Genomic DNA, 19,637 nt, shown 5'->3' on the forward strand with positions numbered 1-19,637 from the left:
AAGCAGCCCTTTCCCAGTCACAAAGAATAAAAAGAGATGTTAAGTCAGAACTTTCATCCAAGCATCCTTATTATTATGGCTAAGTGCCAATGTATTGTATCATGCCATCAGTAACAGATAAGGTAAAAAGACATCACTCCACCCCCGCTCCTCCCCACACGTACACCTGCAAAGTTTGAACAATAAACTATTTTTCTTAAAGATCTGTGCTGCTACATAACACCAGTAGTAAATGGTTATGCACAGGACTCGACGATTGTGGTGAAAACCACTCACCAGCCCCGCACTGCGCATGCGCGAACCGCCAGTGAAGGGGGCGACCGGATGAAATCTACTTGCCACAGGTGAGTAGATAAGTGGATTTGTCGAGCCCTGGTTATGCAAACCCCAAGCAATCAAACCTTAGGGGTGCGTCTAGACTGGCAAGATTTTGTGCAAAATCTTGCCACCTGTCTACACTGGCCACGAGTATTTGCGCAAGAACACTGACTTTGTAATGTACAAAATCAGTGGTTCTTGTGCAAATATTCCGACGCTCCTGCTCAGGGATAAGCCCTCTTGTGCAAGTATTCTTGCGCAAGAGGGCCAGTGTAGACAGCCAAGTTAATTTCTTGCACAAGAAAGCCCGATGGCTAAAATGGCCATCGGAGCTTTCTTGCGCAAGAGAGCGTCTACACTGGCACTGATGCTTTTGCACAAAAGCAAATCTTTTGCGCAAAGGCACATGCCAGTATAGACGCTCTCTTGCGAAAATACTTTTAACGGAAAAACTTTTCCATTAAAAGTATTTGCGCAAAATCATGCCAGTCTAGACACAGCCTAGGAGAAAGATTTCAGGAATGTTTGTCCCCAGTACAATCAATTTTTAGGCAGCCTTATTCTTCCCCTTAGCCAGCACAGAGTGTCTTCAGCTCTGATTCATGGCTCAGCACAGCAGGGTTATGAAATGCACAGGGGATGAACTAGCAAGAGTAGTAGGCAGGGAACAGGGGATGTGGTTAAATGTGGTTTCCATTAACATCTGAGGATCAGCTCAACAGATTTTAGGGATTAAGTTTCAAAGCAAACTTGGAACTAGACAGGACACAGAGGAGAGACAAGAAGCAGTGGGGTTCTTGCCCCCAAGGAGCTTAGCTCATCTGTTGATGATGGTTTATTTTTGCTACCAGGCTTCCATGTATCTCCCAGCACCAAGTGCTGGGCCATTTGCTGTCAGTCCAGCCCCATGTCCCGATCTCCCTGGCCCGGGGCAAAGGATGAGCTAGTGGCTGCTGTCTCTGGGGAGTATCTGTGGCAGCGGGCAGGTAGGGGCAAGGCCAGAAGCTGCCGGCCTCATCTGGAGTGGGCAGCACTGTGGGCAGCAGGGCTCTGGGCGCTGGCTGCTCTCACCTGTCTTTGGCAGGTTGCGCAGCACAAACTCATTGGCTGCTGCCATGTCCCACTCCCAGGTAACATCCAGTGGTAGCACCTGCAGGTGGCCAGAACCAGCTTCCCACTGCAGCCATGGCAGCTCCGGCCGCTGGAGCAGCTGTCACCTGCTATGCCGCTTTGGCCACAGCCAGGGCCACCAGAACAGCTGCCACTTGCCATGCAGTTCTGACTCTGGTCAGGGCCACCAGAACAGCTGCCACTCCCCACGTGGCCTGCAGCTCCAGCCTGGGGAAGAGCTGAAGCTAGGGCCGCATTGTGGCTGCCCTGATGCTCCTTGCAGGAAGCGGACACCCACACACAGCCCTGCCCTGGAGAAGCCCACCCTGCTGAGGAGGTGGGTGGGCTTCAAATTCTTGGTACGTACCCGTGCAGGCGCGCATCTTAGAAGGAACACTGTTTGCATCCCTGACCAATCTGTTGACATTACCCAAAAAGATCCAGTTAACCGTTAGTCACCCATCAAAAATATAAGGGACCAATCAGTCCAAGCCCCACTGCCTCCTAGAGATGATCTTTGAAGAAAATTGGAGAGACTGTGAATTGATGACTTCTGACAGCACTTTCTCTCACTGGACATGGGGGCTGTGTCTACATTGGCACCCTTTTCTGGAAAAGGGTTGCTAATGAGACCAGTCGGAATTGCAAATGCCACAGGGGATTTAAATATCCCCCGCGGCATTTGCATGAACATGGCTGCCGCTTTTTTCCGGCTCGGGGTTTTGCCAGAGAAAAGCGCCAGTCTAGATGGGATCTTGCGGAAAATAAACCCTTTTCCGGAAGATCCCTTATTCCTACTTTCAAGTGATCTTCCGGAAAAGGGTTTATTTTCCACAAGATCCCGTCTAGACTGGCGCTTTTTCCGGCAAAACCCCGAGCCGGAAAAAAGCGGCAGCCATGTTCATGCAAATGCCGCAGGGGATATTTAAATCCCCCGCGGCATTTGCAATTCCGACTGGTCTCATTAGCATCCCTTTTCCGGAAAAGGGTGCCAATGTAGACACAACCGGGGTCTTTAGCAGAGGTTTCACGTTGTGTGTCAGAATAACTCAGAAATGCATTGTCACAGCTAACTCCATTCAGGTCTAGGCAAGGTACAGCCCAAAGACAGAAGAACAAATCCCTTGAAAATGGAAGTCAAAACATCTCATCTCTTCACTGAGCTCACAAAGGGCTTGTTTACCCAGACACACAAGTCAAGACAACCCTCTCTGTAGAGAGACAATACATTCTGCCTCTCTGTGGATGCTCCAAGTGTTTTCACGTGGCATCTTAACATTCTGTTTAAATCATCAACTATTTGGATGAAGAAGACTCACAAAGAGTCTATCCATCATCTACATTGGAGTGATACAGTGATTTCACTACCAGGGTAACAGACCCCACCTTTCTGTGGGCTCTTGTGGAGTAGCAGAGAGCCCGGGGCAGTCTCTCTGGGGGAAAAACTGGAGGAGCCTCTATTTCAGTGGTTCTCAAACTTTTTGGCCTATCGAACACCTGGCTTACTGTAAACCTGTCTGTGAACCAACAATTGCTAATGGAAACTCACCGTTAATTACATAATTACACCTCAGCCATTTTGCTAGTGCTGCAGCTAGGGAGAACAGTTTAATATAAATTATTAAACAGACTAAGCATTTTAACTTTCTCATGTTAGTTTATCAAAGTAAAATATTAATTTGTGTCCAACACAAAAGGTTTCAATGTTTTATTTATTTATGGCAGGGGTGGAGGACTGTTTTTGGATCGGGGTCCACTGACCCACAGAAAAATCAGTTGGAGACCACACAAGTGAGAAGCAAAATACCTCCTCCAAAAACCTCCATCCCTCACTGGTGTGGCCCTCAACTGAGACCCCTCACTCCCCTGGCACTCCAGCCACATAGGGCAAGGGGCAGGGACAGGGAGGACTGAGATTCAGGGCTTTACATAGGCCAGATTTACTTTTCTGAGGTTCTCGAGTTAGTGGATTTTATGGATCCCCTTAGGCTCTGAGCAGGAGAACAAAAATGAGAGGTTCAGTGTGCAGGACAGGGCTGCCAGCTAGTGGGCTAGGGATGAGGTGCAGGATCTGGGAGGGAGGTAGGATGCAGAAGGGGGAGAGGTTGCAAACTCTGCGTGGGAGGTAGGGTGCAGAAGCAGCCCGGGAGTAGGATGTCTGGCCAGATGGAGGGTGCAGGAGCAATGGTGGATGCAGAAGCAGGGTGGAGGTAGGTGTCTGGTCAGGGGTGAGGGTGCAGGAGCAAGCTGGGAGTGCGGGGAATGAGTGAAGGGGATTGAGATGAGGGGCTCTGGGCATGAGGGAGGATGTTTGCCTGACTTCATGCCCCCTTGCAGCTGGGAAAGCTTCCAGACAGCATGCTGCTGTTCCCTCAGCAGGGTAGAGAGGGGAGCCCATGCAGCCATGAGTTCTAGCTTCCTCCTCAGAGGGCTTTCGGCCCCGACCTCCCCCATCAGACCCAGTTCACGGAGAGTGGGGGTGTTTGGACTGATTTGTCCTAGTGCGGTAGCACACTGGAAGTTGGAGAATATTCCCAACTCTGGAAACCACACGCCACTGGAAGCCGTCCCAGCTGCCCACCAGCAAAGCGCCAAGGGAGCCACCTACATGCTTGGCAGTGTTGGAGGTGGAGATCATTGCTTCTGCACCGCACTAGGGAGTGAGTCTTTGTGAGACTCTGGTAGCCAGGGGGAAGTGAAATGGCAGTGCACTGAGCCATTTCTGGCTTGCTTCTTCCCCACAAGCTAGATGCGGTGGGGCTTTCCGGGACATTTTACTATTTAATGGGGACACCGGGATGCAGTATTTAAATTCAGGGCAGTCCTGGAAAATCCCGAACATATGGTCGGCGTAAGTAAAGGGAATATATAAACAGACTATCTATGAAAGTGGGATCTTTTATACCAGTGTTTCCCAAAGGGTGGGTCATGACCCACCAGTGTGTAATGGAAAGGTCTACATAGTCCACCACATACAGAGTTGGCTTAACAACTACTGGGCACTAACATGACAGAAGGGGCAGTCAGGTCAAATCTGGGTGATGCTGTTTTGGGATCACAATCATTGTCTCCTTTTCTCACACACATAGGCTGTGTCTACATTGGCAAGATTTTGCGCAAAAGCAATTGCTTTTGCACAAAATCTTGCCACCTGTCTACACACTGGCCGCAAGTACTTGCGCAAGAACACTGACTTTCTAATGTATAAAATCAGTGCTTCTTGCGCAAATACTCTGACGCTCCAACTCAGGGATAAGCCCTCTTGAGCAACTGTTCTTGCGCGAGAGGCCAGTGTAGACAGGTAATGTTAATTTCTTGTGCAAGAAAGCCCGATGGCTAAAATGGCCATCAGAGCTTTCTTGCACAAGAGAGCGTCTACACTGGCACGGATGCTTTTGCACAGAAGCACATCTCCTGCACAAAAGCATATGCCAGTGTAGACGCTCTCTTGCACAAATACTTTAATGCAAAAACTCGTGTGTTAAAAGTATTTGCACAAAATCTTGCCAATGTAGACATAGCCATAGTGTAGATGGGATGTCAGCAAAGAGGTCAAAAATCAAAAGAAAACCCCCATTCCTTAACTGCCATCACCTTTCCCATGCAAAAACCCTCATGATTTTTGATCTCTTGAGGTTGGCCCTCCTGGGTAGAAGCTTGTGTCATCTACACGGTACTGGCGTTTGCATCCCTGTAGCCTTTTACCAGTTTGCCAACTGGCTAGGAGCAAAGTGACTTGCCCAAGGTCAGGGCAGTGCCAGGTATCAAAGCCAGCCGTGGAAGCTTCTGGGCAACAGCACAAAACACACACACGCCCCCCCCCCCACCCCAAGTAGGCCCCTTTCACTGTCCCCGCGCCAGGAACTGCTGGCACCAGCTACCTCCCGCTTGCACAACGTGAGTCCGCCCCTAGAGGGAATCGGTCCCGGAAGCAGTTTTCTTGGCTACTGTTTCCGGGCGGAAGGTTGAGGCCGGACGGACCCAGGTGAGGGCGGGGGAGCGGTTACAGGAGCGGACACGACGACGGTGGCTCTCTGGGGGCCGCCGGGATGTGGAGCCGGGTCTCTGCCTGGGGGAGCCGCGCCCGGCTCCTCGCCTGCCCCGGGGGCGCCCCGCAGCGGGCGGCGGGATGTGGCAGGTGAGGCGCGGGGCGGCCTGGCCGCGGCTGCCGGGAGCCCCCCAGGGGCCGCGATTTGCCGTTGCTGCCCCGCCCCGCGGAATCGGCCCGTTCGGCGCCCGGGCGGCAGTTGCTGCTCTCTCCGAGCGGCCCGGCGCGCGCAGCGCAGGCGGGCGCGTGTCCCGCCCCTGAGTCGCGGGGGAGGCGGGGGGCAGAGCCGGGTTGTGCGCGCGGCGTCTCCGTGCGGCTCGCGGGCAGAGCGAGAGAATCACTAGCGAGCACGAGGCGATGCGATCGCAAAAACAATTCCCCAGGGCAGGCGCGTGAGCTGCTCTTGGGTTTTGCTGGGCCTTTGTGCTCTAGATTAACCCCCGTTTGAGCCCAGCTGTTTCCCCTGTGGAGGTTCTCCTACACCAGGGCTCTGTCTGCACTGGCATGATCTTGTGCAAGACCTCTTTTGGGCGGTGCCGTAGGGCAGGAGGGAGCAGTGATCTGGGGCAGGGAGTTGGGAATTAGAAGGGGCTGGGGTGCCAGAGGCAGGCTCTGGCTGGGAGTCACTTACCTTAGGCCAGGGGTGGGCAAGATAAGGGCCAAGTCCAGTCCATCAAGCTGTTTGATCCAACCTACAGCCCACCCTTTCGCTGCCCTGCCCCAGATCAGTTGAGACCCGGCGATGGGGGGTGTGGGAAGTCATTTGCTGTTTAAAGCTGCTGGGGACTCCCTCCACCCCACCAGGAAACATCATTTGTTTTCAACAGCAAGTGATTCTCCCCTGCTCCCCTGCCCCAAGGTCCTGATTGGCCTCCAGGTGGGAGAGCTCAGAAAGTCTCCTCCCTCTGCCAGGGCTAAACAGCACCTAGAGCAGGGGTGGGCAAAAGGGTCTCCTTGGGCCAGATGTGGCCTGCCAAGTTGATTGAGCCAGCCTGTGGAGGCCCTGCTGCTCCCCCGCCCCCAAGCCAATTGGAGTCTGGGGGCAGGAGAGCATGCAAAACTTCCTCCCCCCTGTGAGGAGCACGTTACACTTCAAAGTGCTATGTGCTCCTGGCAGTGTGGGAGGAGATGTCACACGCTCTCCTGCCCCCAAGCTCTGATTGGCCTGGGGACAGGAGGAGCACTCGAAGTTTCCTCCCACCCTCCTCCCCAGGCCCTGATTGAAGTGCTGTGAGCTCCTCTCAGGGCAGGAGTAGGGCGGAAGGAGGCTTTGGGCATTTCACCTTACCCCCAGGCCATAGGGGTAGGGGAGCTGCGCAAAACTTCTTTTGCCATGCCCTGGCCCTGTGTGGAGCGCACGGCACATCAAAGTGCCATGTGCTCCTCGCAGGGAGGGAGGAGGCTTCAAGTGCCCCCCTACCTCCACACCCTGATTGGGCAGGGGGAAGTACCCAAAGTCTCCTCCCGCCCTATCCCCACCCTGCAAGGAGCATGCGGCAGGGCGCGGAGTGGGTGCATAGTGGGAAGGGTGGGCAAAAGGGCTCCCTTACCCCCAGACCAATCATGGTCTGGGTGTTGGGCAGCCCAGAAGCGTACTGGCCCTGCCCCTTCCCGTTTAGGCCCAGCCCCTTCCGAGTGGCACTTCAAACATTTTTAAGTGGCCCCTGACCAAAAATTATTGCCCATCCCTGACCTAGAGGGAGCTACCAGGTGTTCAGAATGGATGGCAGTTTCCTCTAGGTGCTGCACCCCCCTGGCACATCCTTGGGGGCTAGACTTTGCTTGCTCCCCTGCCCTCAGGCCAATCATCACAGCTAGGAGCAGAGCCTGGGGGCAGGGGAGTGCATGACCTCTCCCCTTCCCCCATGCCAGGGTCATGTGGTGCCTAGTAGGGATGAGAAGGACAAATGCTTATCAGATAGTTGACTAGTCACTCTCCCTCTCCCCCCCCTTGCTGCCTTTATCAGATAGAGACAGCAAGGGAGGGGAGAAGAGTGGGGGTACGTCAAAGCAGCAGTGCCGCACGGAGCCTGGGGTCAGCTGCTCCGTGTGACGCTGCCGCTTTGAATGCCGTGGGGAGCCCGATGCTGGGCTCTCCTCGGCATTTGAAAGCGGCAGCACTGCATGGAACCCAGGGTCAGTGGGGGAGTCCCCAGCTTACCCCGGGCATCAGTGCTTTTGCCTTTGAAGTGTAGCAACAGCCCTGGGGCTGTTGCTACATTTCAAAGGTGGAGACACCCTATCGACTAATCAAATAGTCAATGCAAAAATGCATCGACTTTTTGATTAATCAGTTACCTGATACTTAACATCCTCAGTGCCTAGAGGGAACAGCCAGTTGATTTGAACAGCTGGAGGCTCCCTCTATGTGCCCCTTGCTATTGGCGGGGACGATACTTTGCACTCTCACACCCTCAGGCCGATTGCCCCACCTGGGAGTGGGGGAGCGCACGAATTCTCTTCCCCTTTGCCCTCTCCAGGGTCGTGCGGCACCTAGAGGAAACTGCCAACCCCTTTTTGAACAGCTTGTGGCTCTATCTATGCGCCACACGTCCCTGGTGGGGAAGAGGGGGCAAAAGATTTCACACACTTCCCCACCCCTAGGCCAATCAGGTCCTGGGGACAGGGGAGCATGCAAAGTCTCTCGTCCCCTCCCACCCCATTTGCCAGGGGTACGCCTTGCTGTTTAAAATGTCTTGTGGCTCCCACTAGGCATCATGAGCCCCTCATGGCGGGGGGGGGAGGGTCGCCAGCTGTTTTGAACAGCCTTGGGGTTTCAGCAGTGTGGGCTGGATCAGATGGCTTGCTGGGCTGGATCTTGCCTACCCCTATTATACACTGTAATTCAGTCACTTCTTAATCTTTTTAGTAATCTGAATAGACTGAGCTCTCTGACTCTTGTTTTAAGTCCTGTGACTTGCTTTTGTCACTCTCTTCATTTTCCTCTCTAATTTTTCAGCATTGTTTTTAAAATGTGGACTCCATATGGAGAGGTAAAATTACCTCTCTGCTTCTGCTCATTACTTGCCTATTTCTACATCTGAGGAAAATACTTGGCTCTTTTTGCCACATCATCACAATTGGAGCTCATATGCAGTATTGCTTTTCCATTATAACCCCAAACATCTTTAAGGTAGTTATCTTCACAAATGATGGGGCAAGTACTGTACCCTGATCTTTCTGGATCAGAAACTGAGATAAAAAGAAGCTAAAGGCTTATTCTAAACTAGAAGTTATTTACAGGATATACAGAAAAGAATGAGTTTACACCTCCTTACTGTTATACCAGTATAAGTCCCCGAGTGGACACTCCTAGTACTTCTCTCTGGTTTAGCCCTTATTTCTTTGGAAGGAATTTATGGTAGTGCCAGCTCTACTGGGCTTATGGTACAAGAGATGTGATGAAGTGTTTTAAAGGGCTACTGAGTCCCTTTGTGTCATTTTCTTTCCCAGCCCTCAGTGTTATTTGTAATAGATTGCCTCACCCAAGAAGGTAGACTGCTCAATGAACAGGTATTGCTCCCAGAGAATGGGGCTGCACATTACTAACATCCGTACGCTGGTGGTGTCAGTTATGTAGTTTACCATATAAAAAGTAAAACACGATCACATCTCTTCTTCTAACTTGTAATGTCAAACTGCTATATATATATTTGTGGTCTCATCAGCACTTAAAATGTGGAGGTGGGAGAAATAATGTAATGCTGTCTATTGGCACAGATGTATGCTCAAAGCACGGGATAAAAGTTAGCATGGTTTGGAAACTAGTATATTTGACAAGGCACTGGAAACATTTAATCACTTTCAATAAGAAATATTTTGTTACTTCAGAACAACTTGTTTTCTGTCTTGAATGACTATACAAGCAAGGTAGCCTAATAATACAAGGATATCTTTTTGTATAATTTTGAATGCTTAGAGAGTATTTTGAAGAACTAGAAACTCAAAGTATACAGTATAGTAGTCATTGTAAGTGGCTACAGGTTACCTGTATTGATTTCTAAACTGTTCCTAACACTCCATGCAGGAAGCGAATAATTATTTGCAAATAAGTAAGGCAAAATGAGATGATGGACAAAGAGGCTTTTGAAGGGAAATTTATGGAAAGATGGAATTGTAAATGATTTCAGAGCTGCCTTCAGAGTAAAATTGTACACTTCAAGATATCCAGTTCAGTATGTGAAAAATTAGGCCCGGTCAGTTTGATTAACAAAGCTGTTGTGTGTAACTTGTACCTTTTCCCCTTTCCCATCTTGCCTAGTACAAAACAAAGGTGCTTTACTAGCACAGGGTTCTACAACAAGGAAGATGAATCTGCCACTTCTACAGACAGTAGTGCTGAGAAGGTTTCAGAGAATCAGGAGAAGACAACACAAGGAAATTCAAAGAAGAATTTGTTAAACATCATTCATGAAATGAAAGTAGAATTAAGTTCAAAGAAGAAATTCCAGATGCTAAAAGCCCTGAAGACCCAGGAGCAAACCAAGGACCAGCCAGAAAGCATGGAGAGTGCAAGCAGCATGTTTCAGAAAGCTACAGCAGACAGTAAAGCTAAGAGGTAAAATGCAGTATGCCCAATTCAGGTGTTTCTTCTTCAAAATGGACTCTATTATTCTGTAGGATAAATAGTGGAATAAATGTCTCTTTTTTGTAGACATGAATCCTCAATAGAAACAGTCCTTTCATTAATAAGAAGACTGGGCCTATTGGTTAATCCAAAAGACTGGAAACACTCTCCCTCCCCTCCCTGCTGCCTCTTTTAAGCAAGCTCCCCATGAGCACAGAATCCCATAGAACTGCCTGCTACTCCTCACCCATGCACTGCTACCTCTTAGAGAGAGACAGCAGGGGAGGTAGCAAGTGGGGGCCAATACATGCGGGGATCCAGCTTTCGGTCTGTGCGGGCTCCGCTGAACCATCTGCCCTGCCTTGTTGCCTCCTGTGTCAGAGGCGTGTGTGTGTGTGTGTGTGTGTGTGTGTGTGTGCGCGTGTGCTCGCGCGGGCGGGGGGCAAGCGGGATTCCAGAGCAGCCTCTGTCCACAGTGGTCCCGGATTCAGTGGCAGGGGACTCCCTGGGAGTATGACTGGGAGTGCACTGGCTACTGGCCTCGCTGTCGGGGCCCATTGAATAATTGTGTAACTGCTAAGATTTTATGCAGTTGCATGATTATTAAATTAAATGATAACAAAAATCCATAGTTGGTGGTTCAGTGATGTTAGGGTATCCCTTCCACAACTTAAGAACACCAACTCTGCAGTGCCCCCAAGTCTCTGGTGGTTTTGTGAGGCAAGAGACAAACCTGAGTTTCTTGAAACAAGCCTGGCTCTTTCTTTAGGGGTGGTGGTGTAGCGGTTAGCATGGCTGCCTTTCAAGTAGTCGGTCTGGGTTCACTTCTCTGCCAACGCAGGCAATGGCTCAGGTCTTGCCTTTTGAGGACAAGGGGCAATGGGCTTAAATTGCTGGAAGGGAGGTTTTGGTTGGCCATTAAGAAAAACTTCCTAACTGTCATGGTGGTTAAACACTGGAATAAATTGCCTAAGGAGGTTGTGGAATCACCATCACTGGAGCTATTTAAGACCAGGATAGATAGGCATATATCAGGGATGATCTAGATGGTGCCTGGTCCTGCTGTGAGGGCAGGGGACTGGATTCTATGATTCTCTTCTTTGATGGGATGTAACTTACCTTTAAGTCAATAAGATGTAACATAACTATTTACAATAACAAATGACTCGTGAAATAATGATGTATAAGATGTTGATTTTGTTTTCTAAACATTTTGCACCTCTGTTGTCTCTTATTGGAGCAGGCCTCTAAATCCAGAACTGGTGAAAGCCGCCTCTGCTGTTGCATCTTCGTTACCTTTTGACAGGAAACGAACAGTGTCAGATTTACTTGCATTACTAAGGAAGCATGAAGAAGCCACTGATGCACAGAAAAAAGGAGAAATGACTAACATAAGGTCTGTAGATTACATATTTCCCAGAGTGCTGAAGCCTCTAATATTAAATTGTCTAATTTAAGGTGGTTGAGCATTTAATACAGAAAAGCTTCTTGAAAGAGATATACTTGTGCATGTTATCCCTTCTTTAAAAAGGTAATAGCAGAGGTGCAGTTAGTCTGTTTATACTAAATTATTTCTGTAACTTTTCAGCCATCTAGTTGGCATCTTTCCTCCAGAGCAGCTTTTCAAAATTCTGGTTGCCTATTTTCCCAAGGTTGTGTTTTTTTTTGATGAGCTAATAAAGTATCATTAGGTGAATTTTTTTTTTTTTTGGTCTTGTCATTTTCATCAACTGTCACAGAGAGAGTCTGAAAGTTCATCTATGTGGACTGGTAGATTTTAATGACAATGCAACTTTTAGAAACTAAGTAAAGCAACCTCTGTTTATAGTCAACTCTACCCATCAAAAATTTCCAATAAACTCATTCCTTGGCACTGTTCCTTTTTCTTTAAATGTAGCTTCTATCCAGGCAAGGAACATTTATTTGGAAGCTGTGATGGAACAGTGCATACTGTACTATTTGGAGATGGCTAAAGACAGGCTGCTGACTTCTGTTACTTTCAGTGTAGCAGCTCAGAAAAGAAAATATTATCAAAAGAAAATGCTAAATAAAAAGCAGAAAACTAGATCTTCAGCAACTGAGAATGTGGAGACCTCTTATTGTGCATGTTCGCAGTAACAAAGTAGTTTACAGGATTATTTTTATTGTCACATGAAAATGACTCTAGATTTGGGGCAAATTCAGGTATTGACTTAAGTGGTAAAGTGGTAGGAAATGTGGATTCATAAGACTTATTAAAAGTTATTTGTGAGGTTTTATAGGGATTAGTTATAGGGCCTTTTGCATTCAGTAAATATACTAATGAGTAGCAGAGCAGTGGTCACCAACCAGTAGATTGGGATCTACTGGTACATCTTGGAGCCACAGACAGATGATCCTGACTGGTTTGGCAAAGAGGCTATCAAGCGCAGCACTTCAGCTCCCCCTCCCCCCACTGCTGTGCAATCACCTGCCCTTTGCCTTGGAGCTGCCTCCCCCCGCCCTACTGGGAGTCCCTGCTTGCTGTGCAGAGAAGGGAAGGGAGAGGAGGGGGTGCTGATGTCAGGGTGCCCCCCTCCCACCCTGTATTCTACCTCCCCAGAATGGAGTGGGGGCACAACAAGGTTTGGGATGGAGGGAGACTGCTGGCTACTTTTGGGAGCGGTGCAGGGCCAGAGCAGAGGTGAACCTGCCTTAGCCCCACTGCATTACCACCCAGCAGTCACCTGAGGTAAGCAGTGTCTAGCTGAAGCTAGCTCCAAACCGCTGCCCCAGTCATGACCCCCCCTGAACCCAAACTCTTACAGAAGCTGTTCCCTCTCCTACACCCCTGTCCCAGGCTCAGCTCAGAGCCCCTCTTAAACGCCAAATCCCGTAGCCCAAGACCAGAGCCTGCACTCCAACCCTCTGCCCCTGCCTGGTAAAAAGGAGGGAGGATTGGGGAGGAAGGGAGGATGGAGTGAACAGGGGCAGGACCTTGGAGAAGGGGCATGAAGTAGGTAGGACAAGGGTATTTGGGTTTGAGGTAGATCCAGGATTTCACTTAAATTCAAAAAGTGATCTTTTGCTTGAAAAGGTTGGAGACTGCTGATCTAGATGGTCACAAAAACAAAATGGTGGTAAAGCACATTGGTAGATGAATGTTAACTTTGTTAAGTATTAAGGTAATGCATATTGTGAAAGCATGTCAGTGGGAAAGAGAAAAATTATGTAATCATTTAATATTGATTGAAAATTGTGAATGAATCCACCAGAATAGCTAGCCATTGTTGTGAACAGATAAATGAAATTAGCTCTTTAGAGACTTAGAAGATTGGATGCATTTAAAAAGTGGTGGTGGAAACTAAAACATTAGATAATGCACATTGGTATGCATTTCCCTGGAGAAATATGTTCCGTTTTAGTCATCTCCTCTCAGCAGAAATGTAAAATATCCAGAGAGGGTTGATAGAAAAAGATACTGTGAGTATTAGTACCTTAGGGATTATTAAGGTCAGCGATTTTCAACCTTTTTTTATTTGAAAAAAATTTCAAATGCAGATTTGGACCCCTTTGGAAATCTTTGACACAGTCTGTGGACTAAGGATGTTAAATTTCGATTAATCAGTTAATCAGAACTACCGGGACTGTGCCTGTGGACTTGGAAGACACTGCTATATTACTTAAGATATTATTCACATTTGTACGATTAATTTCACAGCATTTATTTATTTATTTATTTATTTATTTTGCCTCGTTAGCAGTGGCATCAGAGAGGTCAGGCCTCAATGTGCTAGGTACTATGTACACAGAATGAAAAGTTGGTTTCTGTCTGAGACTTTGCAAGCTAAGTAAAATGATTTGATATAGTCATCGTCTCTTCCTTTTTCTTTTAATGAAAGTTTAGAATCTTGGAGAAATTAAGAACTGTTTGTCACTGTGTAAGAGAGAGAACTCATTATTTTTGGTCTGCATGGGTTTGTAAGTAGGGATGTTAACAATTGCGTAATATGGTAACTGTGAAAATGCTATTAACAGTCTTAGCAGTTACACTAAGCTTTTTGCTGCAGAGCCTGCAGCCAAAGCCACCCCGGGAGTGGGGCCACAGCAATGCCACCTCCCCAAGAGTGCAGTGGACAGCCTTTGCCCACCCAGCACCTGGGAGGAAGCTTCGCTGCCCTGCTGCAGGAAGCCACCTCCCTGTGAGCCAGTTGAGTGTTAAACAGTTCATAGAACACTAGAACTGGAAGGGATCTTAAGAGAACATTGAGTCCAGTTCCCTGCCCTCACAGCAGGACCAACTACCGATAGGTGTCTGTCTAACCTGCTCTTAAATATCTCCACAGATGGAGATTTCACAACCTCCCTAGGCAATTTATTTCACTAGTTAATTGGTTATACCCTAACATCCATATTCGGAAGACATGTTTTCTCACCCCCACATATACTGCATCATACAGTTGGCCAGATGCATCATGGCTGGATTGCCATTCTTTGAAACATCAAGTACTGATTGCTTCTGGGACAGCATACTAGGCCAGGGACAGGCAATTATTTTTGATGGGGGGCCACTCCAAGAGTTTGGAAAGCGGTGAAAGACCACACACATCCATATTAATGCAGGAGGTGTGGGGTCTGGGATGGAGGTTGGGTGCAGAAGGGTGTTTGTAGTAAGGGATTGGGGTGCAGGAGAGGGTTTGAGGTCTGGGAGGGAGTTTGTATGAAGGAGGCAGCTGTGACCTGGGTTAGGTGATTACGGTGCAGGGATTGGGATTGTGACCTTCAGCAAGAGGGGGCTGTGATCTGGAGACGGGAACTTGGGTGCAGAGGTTTAAGTTGTGACCTAGGGCCAGGGATTGGGATGCAGGATCTGGGAGGGAATATAGGTACAGGAGGGGTGCAGAGGGTTTGGGTTGTGGCAGAGGATTGGGATGCAGAATCTAGGAGGGAATATGGGGACAAAAGGGGGGCAGAGGGTTTGTGTTACATTGGGTAGGACTCAAAGGCTTGGGGGGCCCAGAGGCAGGCTCTGGCTGGGAGACTTTACCTGCTTGACTCCCAGCCAGCAGCCTTCTCTAGCAGACTCCCCTGCCTGCCCAACCCCTGCACTGGCTTTAGCTATGAGTCTGAGGGGAGGAAGGGGAGGGTGCTTCACAAACTGCCTGTTGATGACAAGCAGGTCCCATTGGCTGGAAACCGGCCAATGGGATTGTGTTGAGGGCAGGACCAGTATGTGACGCATCACTCCCCCCTCCTTCTGGCTCAGGAGTGAAAGACAAACAGCTGCAGCAGCTGCTTCTCTGAGAGGCGGTTAGGGGGTGGGAGGCTGTAGTGCAAGCACGGAGTCTCCCTGAGGTTCTCCACTGCGTCTGCGGGCTGGATCTGGCAGCTTGGTGGGCTGAATCTGGCCGGTGGAGGGTATTTTGCCCAGGCCTGCACTAGACTAAATGTACCACTGTTCTGAGACAGTAGATGGTTAATGTAAAACATTCAGAGATGGATTTAATTGATTGAAATAGCTACACAAGCATAAGTACCGTACAATATAACATTGTTTCTCTAAATCAGAATATTGTTATTCTGATTGAGGTATTAAATTATAATAAAGATCATAATTATAGTCAAGAAGTCATAGCTTATATTGTGTTTAACATACAGTCTGTCCTCTGGATGTCACTGTTGCACAGAATCTTCTCCTATCAGTTTGTTTTGTGGACATATTGAGGACAGTATGTTCACTAGAAGGGGAAAAAATTAATGATACAGGAATTTGTGTGTGTGGGAAGAAGTTTTGCTCAGTGGAAATTACACCACCACTATAGGAAAATCAATTTGGCAATATTAAAGGTTAGAGTTAAATCAAGGAAGGGAAAGGAATTCCGAGTTAAAGCTAAAATGCATCCTGAATTCTCCTTCACTTTTTCTTTTTAATCCATGTAGTGCAAGTGATCATTCCTGTCCAGACATCTGCAATACATACACACAGTGGATTAACTGGGGGATAGAATTTCCATTTCCTACTTTTCTTATTGAAAGAAGTCTAGTTTTGTTTTTTTCCAGTTAATTTCCTGTTTCTTCTTCAATGTTCTAGAGCAGGCCTGGGCAAAATATGGCCTGCGGGCCGGATCTGGTCCGCGGAGGCAGTGGGGAATCCCACATAGGCTCCCCAACTTGTCCCACAGCCCCGTGCACTGTGCAGAAAAGCAGCTGAAGGGCTCTGTTTCTGTTTTGAAACTGGAAGGAAGGAAGTTTTACGAGCTGCCCCGACCCCAGCATATTCCCATTGGCCGGTTTCTGGCAGAAACTGGCCAATGGGAGCTGCTTGTTACAATAACAGACAGCTAAGAAGAATCACACCCCCTCTCCTGGGCTCAGTTATTCATAAAGTACATGGCCAGGCAAGTAGGCTGGCTGGCTGGGAAACATTTTAAGCTCTGCAGGCAGGCAGGCTTGTTTGGCAGCTGACAAGTAAATCTCTTGGCTAAAGCCTGCTTCTGGCACTCCAGCCCTTTCTTGCTCCTTCTCCCCTCCCCCCCCCATCAGCATACCCAAACCCTCTGTCCCCTTCTTACATTCATACCCCCTCTCAGATCTGGCACCCCAGTCTCCTGCCCCAGATCACAATACCCTCCTACCCTAAGTCACATCCCAAACACCAGTCCCCTGCCCTAGGTCATAACCGCCTGCTTCATCCCAATTCCCTCTGAGACTCCAGTCTCCCTCCTGCACCCTAGTCCTTACCCCAAACTCCCTTTTGCACCCAACCTCTATTCCAGACCCTGCATCTCCATTTATATTCTATGAGAGTGCGGCCCTTGACCACTTTCCAAAATCTTGGAGTAGCCCCCCACCAGAAATTATTGCTCGCCCCTGTGCTAGAGGAAATGTTGTATGTATATAAAAAGCATGATTGGCATAATACCACACAATCACTTGTTTTAAAAGCTATTCTGAAATCCTGTTTGCACACCTTTCAGACACCACTGACACAGTAACATTAGGACCCCATCCATGCAAAATTGTGACACTGTGGAATGCATGTGTTAACTGTGCCATATATCCAGAATATAGTTTGGCCAAAGAAATCCAGCTCCATAGCAGTTAGCTACTCACAGGGAGTGTGATCTATATAATACAACATTATATCCTTTTAGCATGATTGTCAAGTAAAACAGTAGGACTGGGCAGTCTGTGACTACATAAGAATGACTGTACTGGGTCAGATCGACGATCCATCTAGCACAGTATTCTGTCTTCTGACAGTGGCAAATGCCAGGTGCCCCACAGGGAGTGAACAGAACAGGTAATCATCAAGTGATCCCTCCCCTGACACCTATTTCTAGCATCTGACGAACAGAGGGCTAGGGACACCATTTCTAGCCATCCTGGCTAATAAGTATTGATGGACCTAACCTCCATGAATTTATCTAGTTCTTTTTGAACCCCCTGTTCCTTGCCTTCATAACATCCTCTGGCAATGAATTCCACTGGTTGACTGTTCACTGTGTGAAGAAATACTTTACTTCTGGCAAAGGGCAGACTGCATGACGTTAGTCAGACCCTCAGAAAACGTGTGCATTCTCTGCATCATCTCTAGCTCACAAATGCCAGGAATAACATTAACAGATAATAATTGGTAAAATGAGAGAGATGCAGAGGAGCTGAACTTCTTTTGTTAGTCAGATTTAAAATTAATCTTAGAAAATCAAAATTCTAAATATTTTAGGGCACCTTTTTGTTATTTACATGCTGCAGCTCCTCTCCCTGTCCTCCTGTGGCCCAGCATCTCCACTCACATTCATCTCCTACCCCAGTCTGTCCTTGCCCATTAGTCCTTATGAACCCCACCCAGTCAGTGACCATCCAACCCCATGCTAGCTGTCTCTCTTCTTCTCCCCCGCCTGTAGCCCCTGTTTCCTGACCTGGCTCGTAGGCATAGTGCTGACAGGCAGACAACCTCTTCCCTTAGGTGTTGGCAGCTATGGCTTTGTGGCTGCTCCTGCCCCAAAACAGTTGCTCTGTTCCAGCACCATAGCATTCCCTGGTGCACAGATGGCAGGACTGAACATCTTTCCAGCAGAAGTTATTTTCTGTGGGGGGAAAAATTACGCATGGCATATTAATCATACATGTACATGGTGGTGCAGAATTCCCCCGGGGTCTAGCTGCATGCATGACATTAGTTGGGAAAAGAGGTAGGAATATCAGGTCTACCAAGTTTGTGATACTGTAGGATAGGGACATTTCACACTAGATAATACTGCTTTCTAATAGAGGTGTCTTATTAATGGGGCTTTCCTTTGGTCCGGAGACCAATTCTGCCTACAGATGCATCATTCTGCTCACAGATTCCATGAATCCTGGCTTAGCATTCTAGATTATAGCTGGGAACTTTTTGCCTCATCCTGCTAAAGCAAGAGATTTTTAGATCAACAGGTAGCTGTTGTTTAATGTCTGCCTGATCTATTGTAGGAATGGAAAGTATTCTATCATCACAATATAACTATATCATCTGGCTTTCTCAGATACAGGGCTTCTGCCTTTTCTGGATTATCAATGGCAATTCTACCTTTCCACGAGAATTATATTTATCACTATTAGCATCATCTTTCTTACACTTGAAATACCTGTTTATTATTTCATAGCTGTCATATCTCCACTAAATTATTTTGGTGTTTTATCAAGTTTGGGCTATTCTCTCACATGTGGGATTTTTGGCATTTAGTAAAATGTTCTTAAGTAATTCCCAATTGCCATTTACATTTTTTTGTTTAAAGTCTTTCTCCCAAATTATTTGGCTCATAACTGTTTTCAGCTTTGTGAAATTAGTCCTTTTAAAGCATTAGGTGTACACCAACTATTACTTGTATGGACTTCTGATTGCACATGTATGTTTGTGTGTAGGTTACCACCAGTTTTTAGTTCTGTGATTAATTCCTATCTGTGAAGGTCTAAAACAGAATTCTCCTGTGTTGAATGCAACACTTCTTGAGTTAAAGAATTGTCAGCTGAAATGTTTGGATGTCTCATGCTCAGAATTTCTAATGTAAATTGCTCAGATTGAAGTGCCTCGTAACAGTGTAGGTTTTTTCTATACATTGTAGATAGGAGCATAAGTAGATGGTCATTCTGTTATCTGCTGTGATTTGGTGGTCTGTAGCAGACTAGAGATGTAAAATCCTGTTTAATCAGTTGACCGGTTAAACGTTATGTTTAACCAGTTAACCACTTAAACTGGGGCAGGCGGGAGGGCCACGCCGGGGCAGGCTGGAGTGAGCTTCTGCCTGCAGCGGGTGAGGGTGGGGTGTGTGTGGGTTTGTGTCCTTATAACTGACACAAAGTAGTACCCCATCTAGTTTCTTACAGTACATTGATCAAGATCATTTTCTTCTGTCAGTGACTTAGAAACAGGTAATAACATTTTTGACAATGTCCTCCTCAATCCCTTTTGCTCACTCAGTCCTTCCTAAATAGATTTTAACCATTGATTTTTTTTTTAAACATTCTAAAAGAGCAGACATGCCCACTAGGTTTCAGCAATACCAGCTAGATTGAATTTTTGCTTCTAGATGAACAATTCGGATTCCTTTTGTATTACCCTGGAAATATAGGCAATTTGAAGAATTTCCTTACTTC

General features: G+C 47.6%; 2 protein-coding genes across 3 annotated transcripts in view; one reads left to right on the forward strand and one right to left on the reverse strand.

Annotated features, from left to right (window-relative positions):
• The window catches only part of SLC25A15 (solute carrier family 25 member 15), a 48,982-nt gene extending 42,745 nt beyond the window's left edge, over window positions 1-6,237 (reverse strand). The window contains exon 1 of the mRNA XM_006124918.4: window positions 6,108-6,237. The gene's annotated coding sequence lies outside the window, so the exon portion shown is untranslated. The remainder of the gene's footprint in view (window positions 1-6,107) is intronic.
• The window catches only part of MRPS31 (mitochondrial ribosomal protein S31), a 39,327-nt gene continuing 25,109 nt past the window's right edge, over window positions 5,420-19,637 (forward strand). Inside the window, exons 1-3 of one of the 2 annotated variants that reach the window (XM_075919111.1) lie at window positions 5,420-5,566; window positions 9,738-10,034; window positions 11,287-11,439. In XM_075919111.1, the coding sequence (XP_075775226.1) occupies window positions 5,478-5,566; window positions 9,738-10,034; window positions 11,287-11,439 (539 nt within the window). In that variant the 5' untranslated portion in view covers window positions 5,420-5,477. Of the gene's footprint in view, window positions 5,567-8,966; window positions 8,990-9,737; window positions 10,035-11,286; window positions 11,440-19,637 lie in introns of those variants that run through there. The other variant, XM_006124913.3, reaches the window with a different exon arrangement.

The sequence above is a fragment of the Pelodiscus sinensis genome, chromosome 1, assembly GCF_049634645.1.
Source record: "Pelodiscus sinensis isolate JC-2024 chromosome 1, ASM4963464v1, whole genome shotgun sequence".
Taxonomy (NCBI): Eukaryota; Metazoa; Chordata; order Testudines; family Trionychidae; genus Pelodiscus; species Pelodiscus sinensis.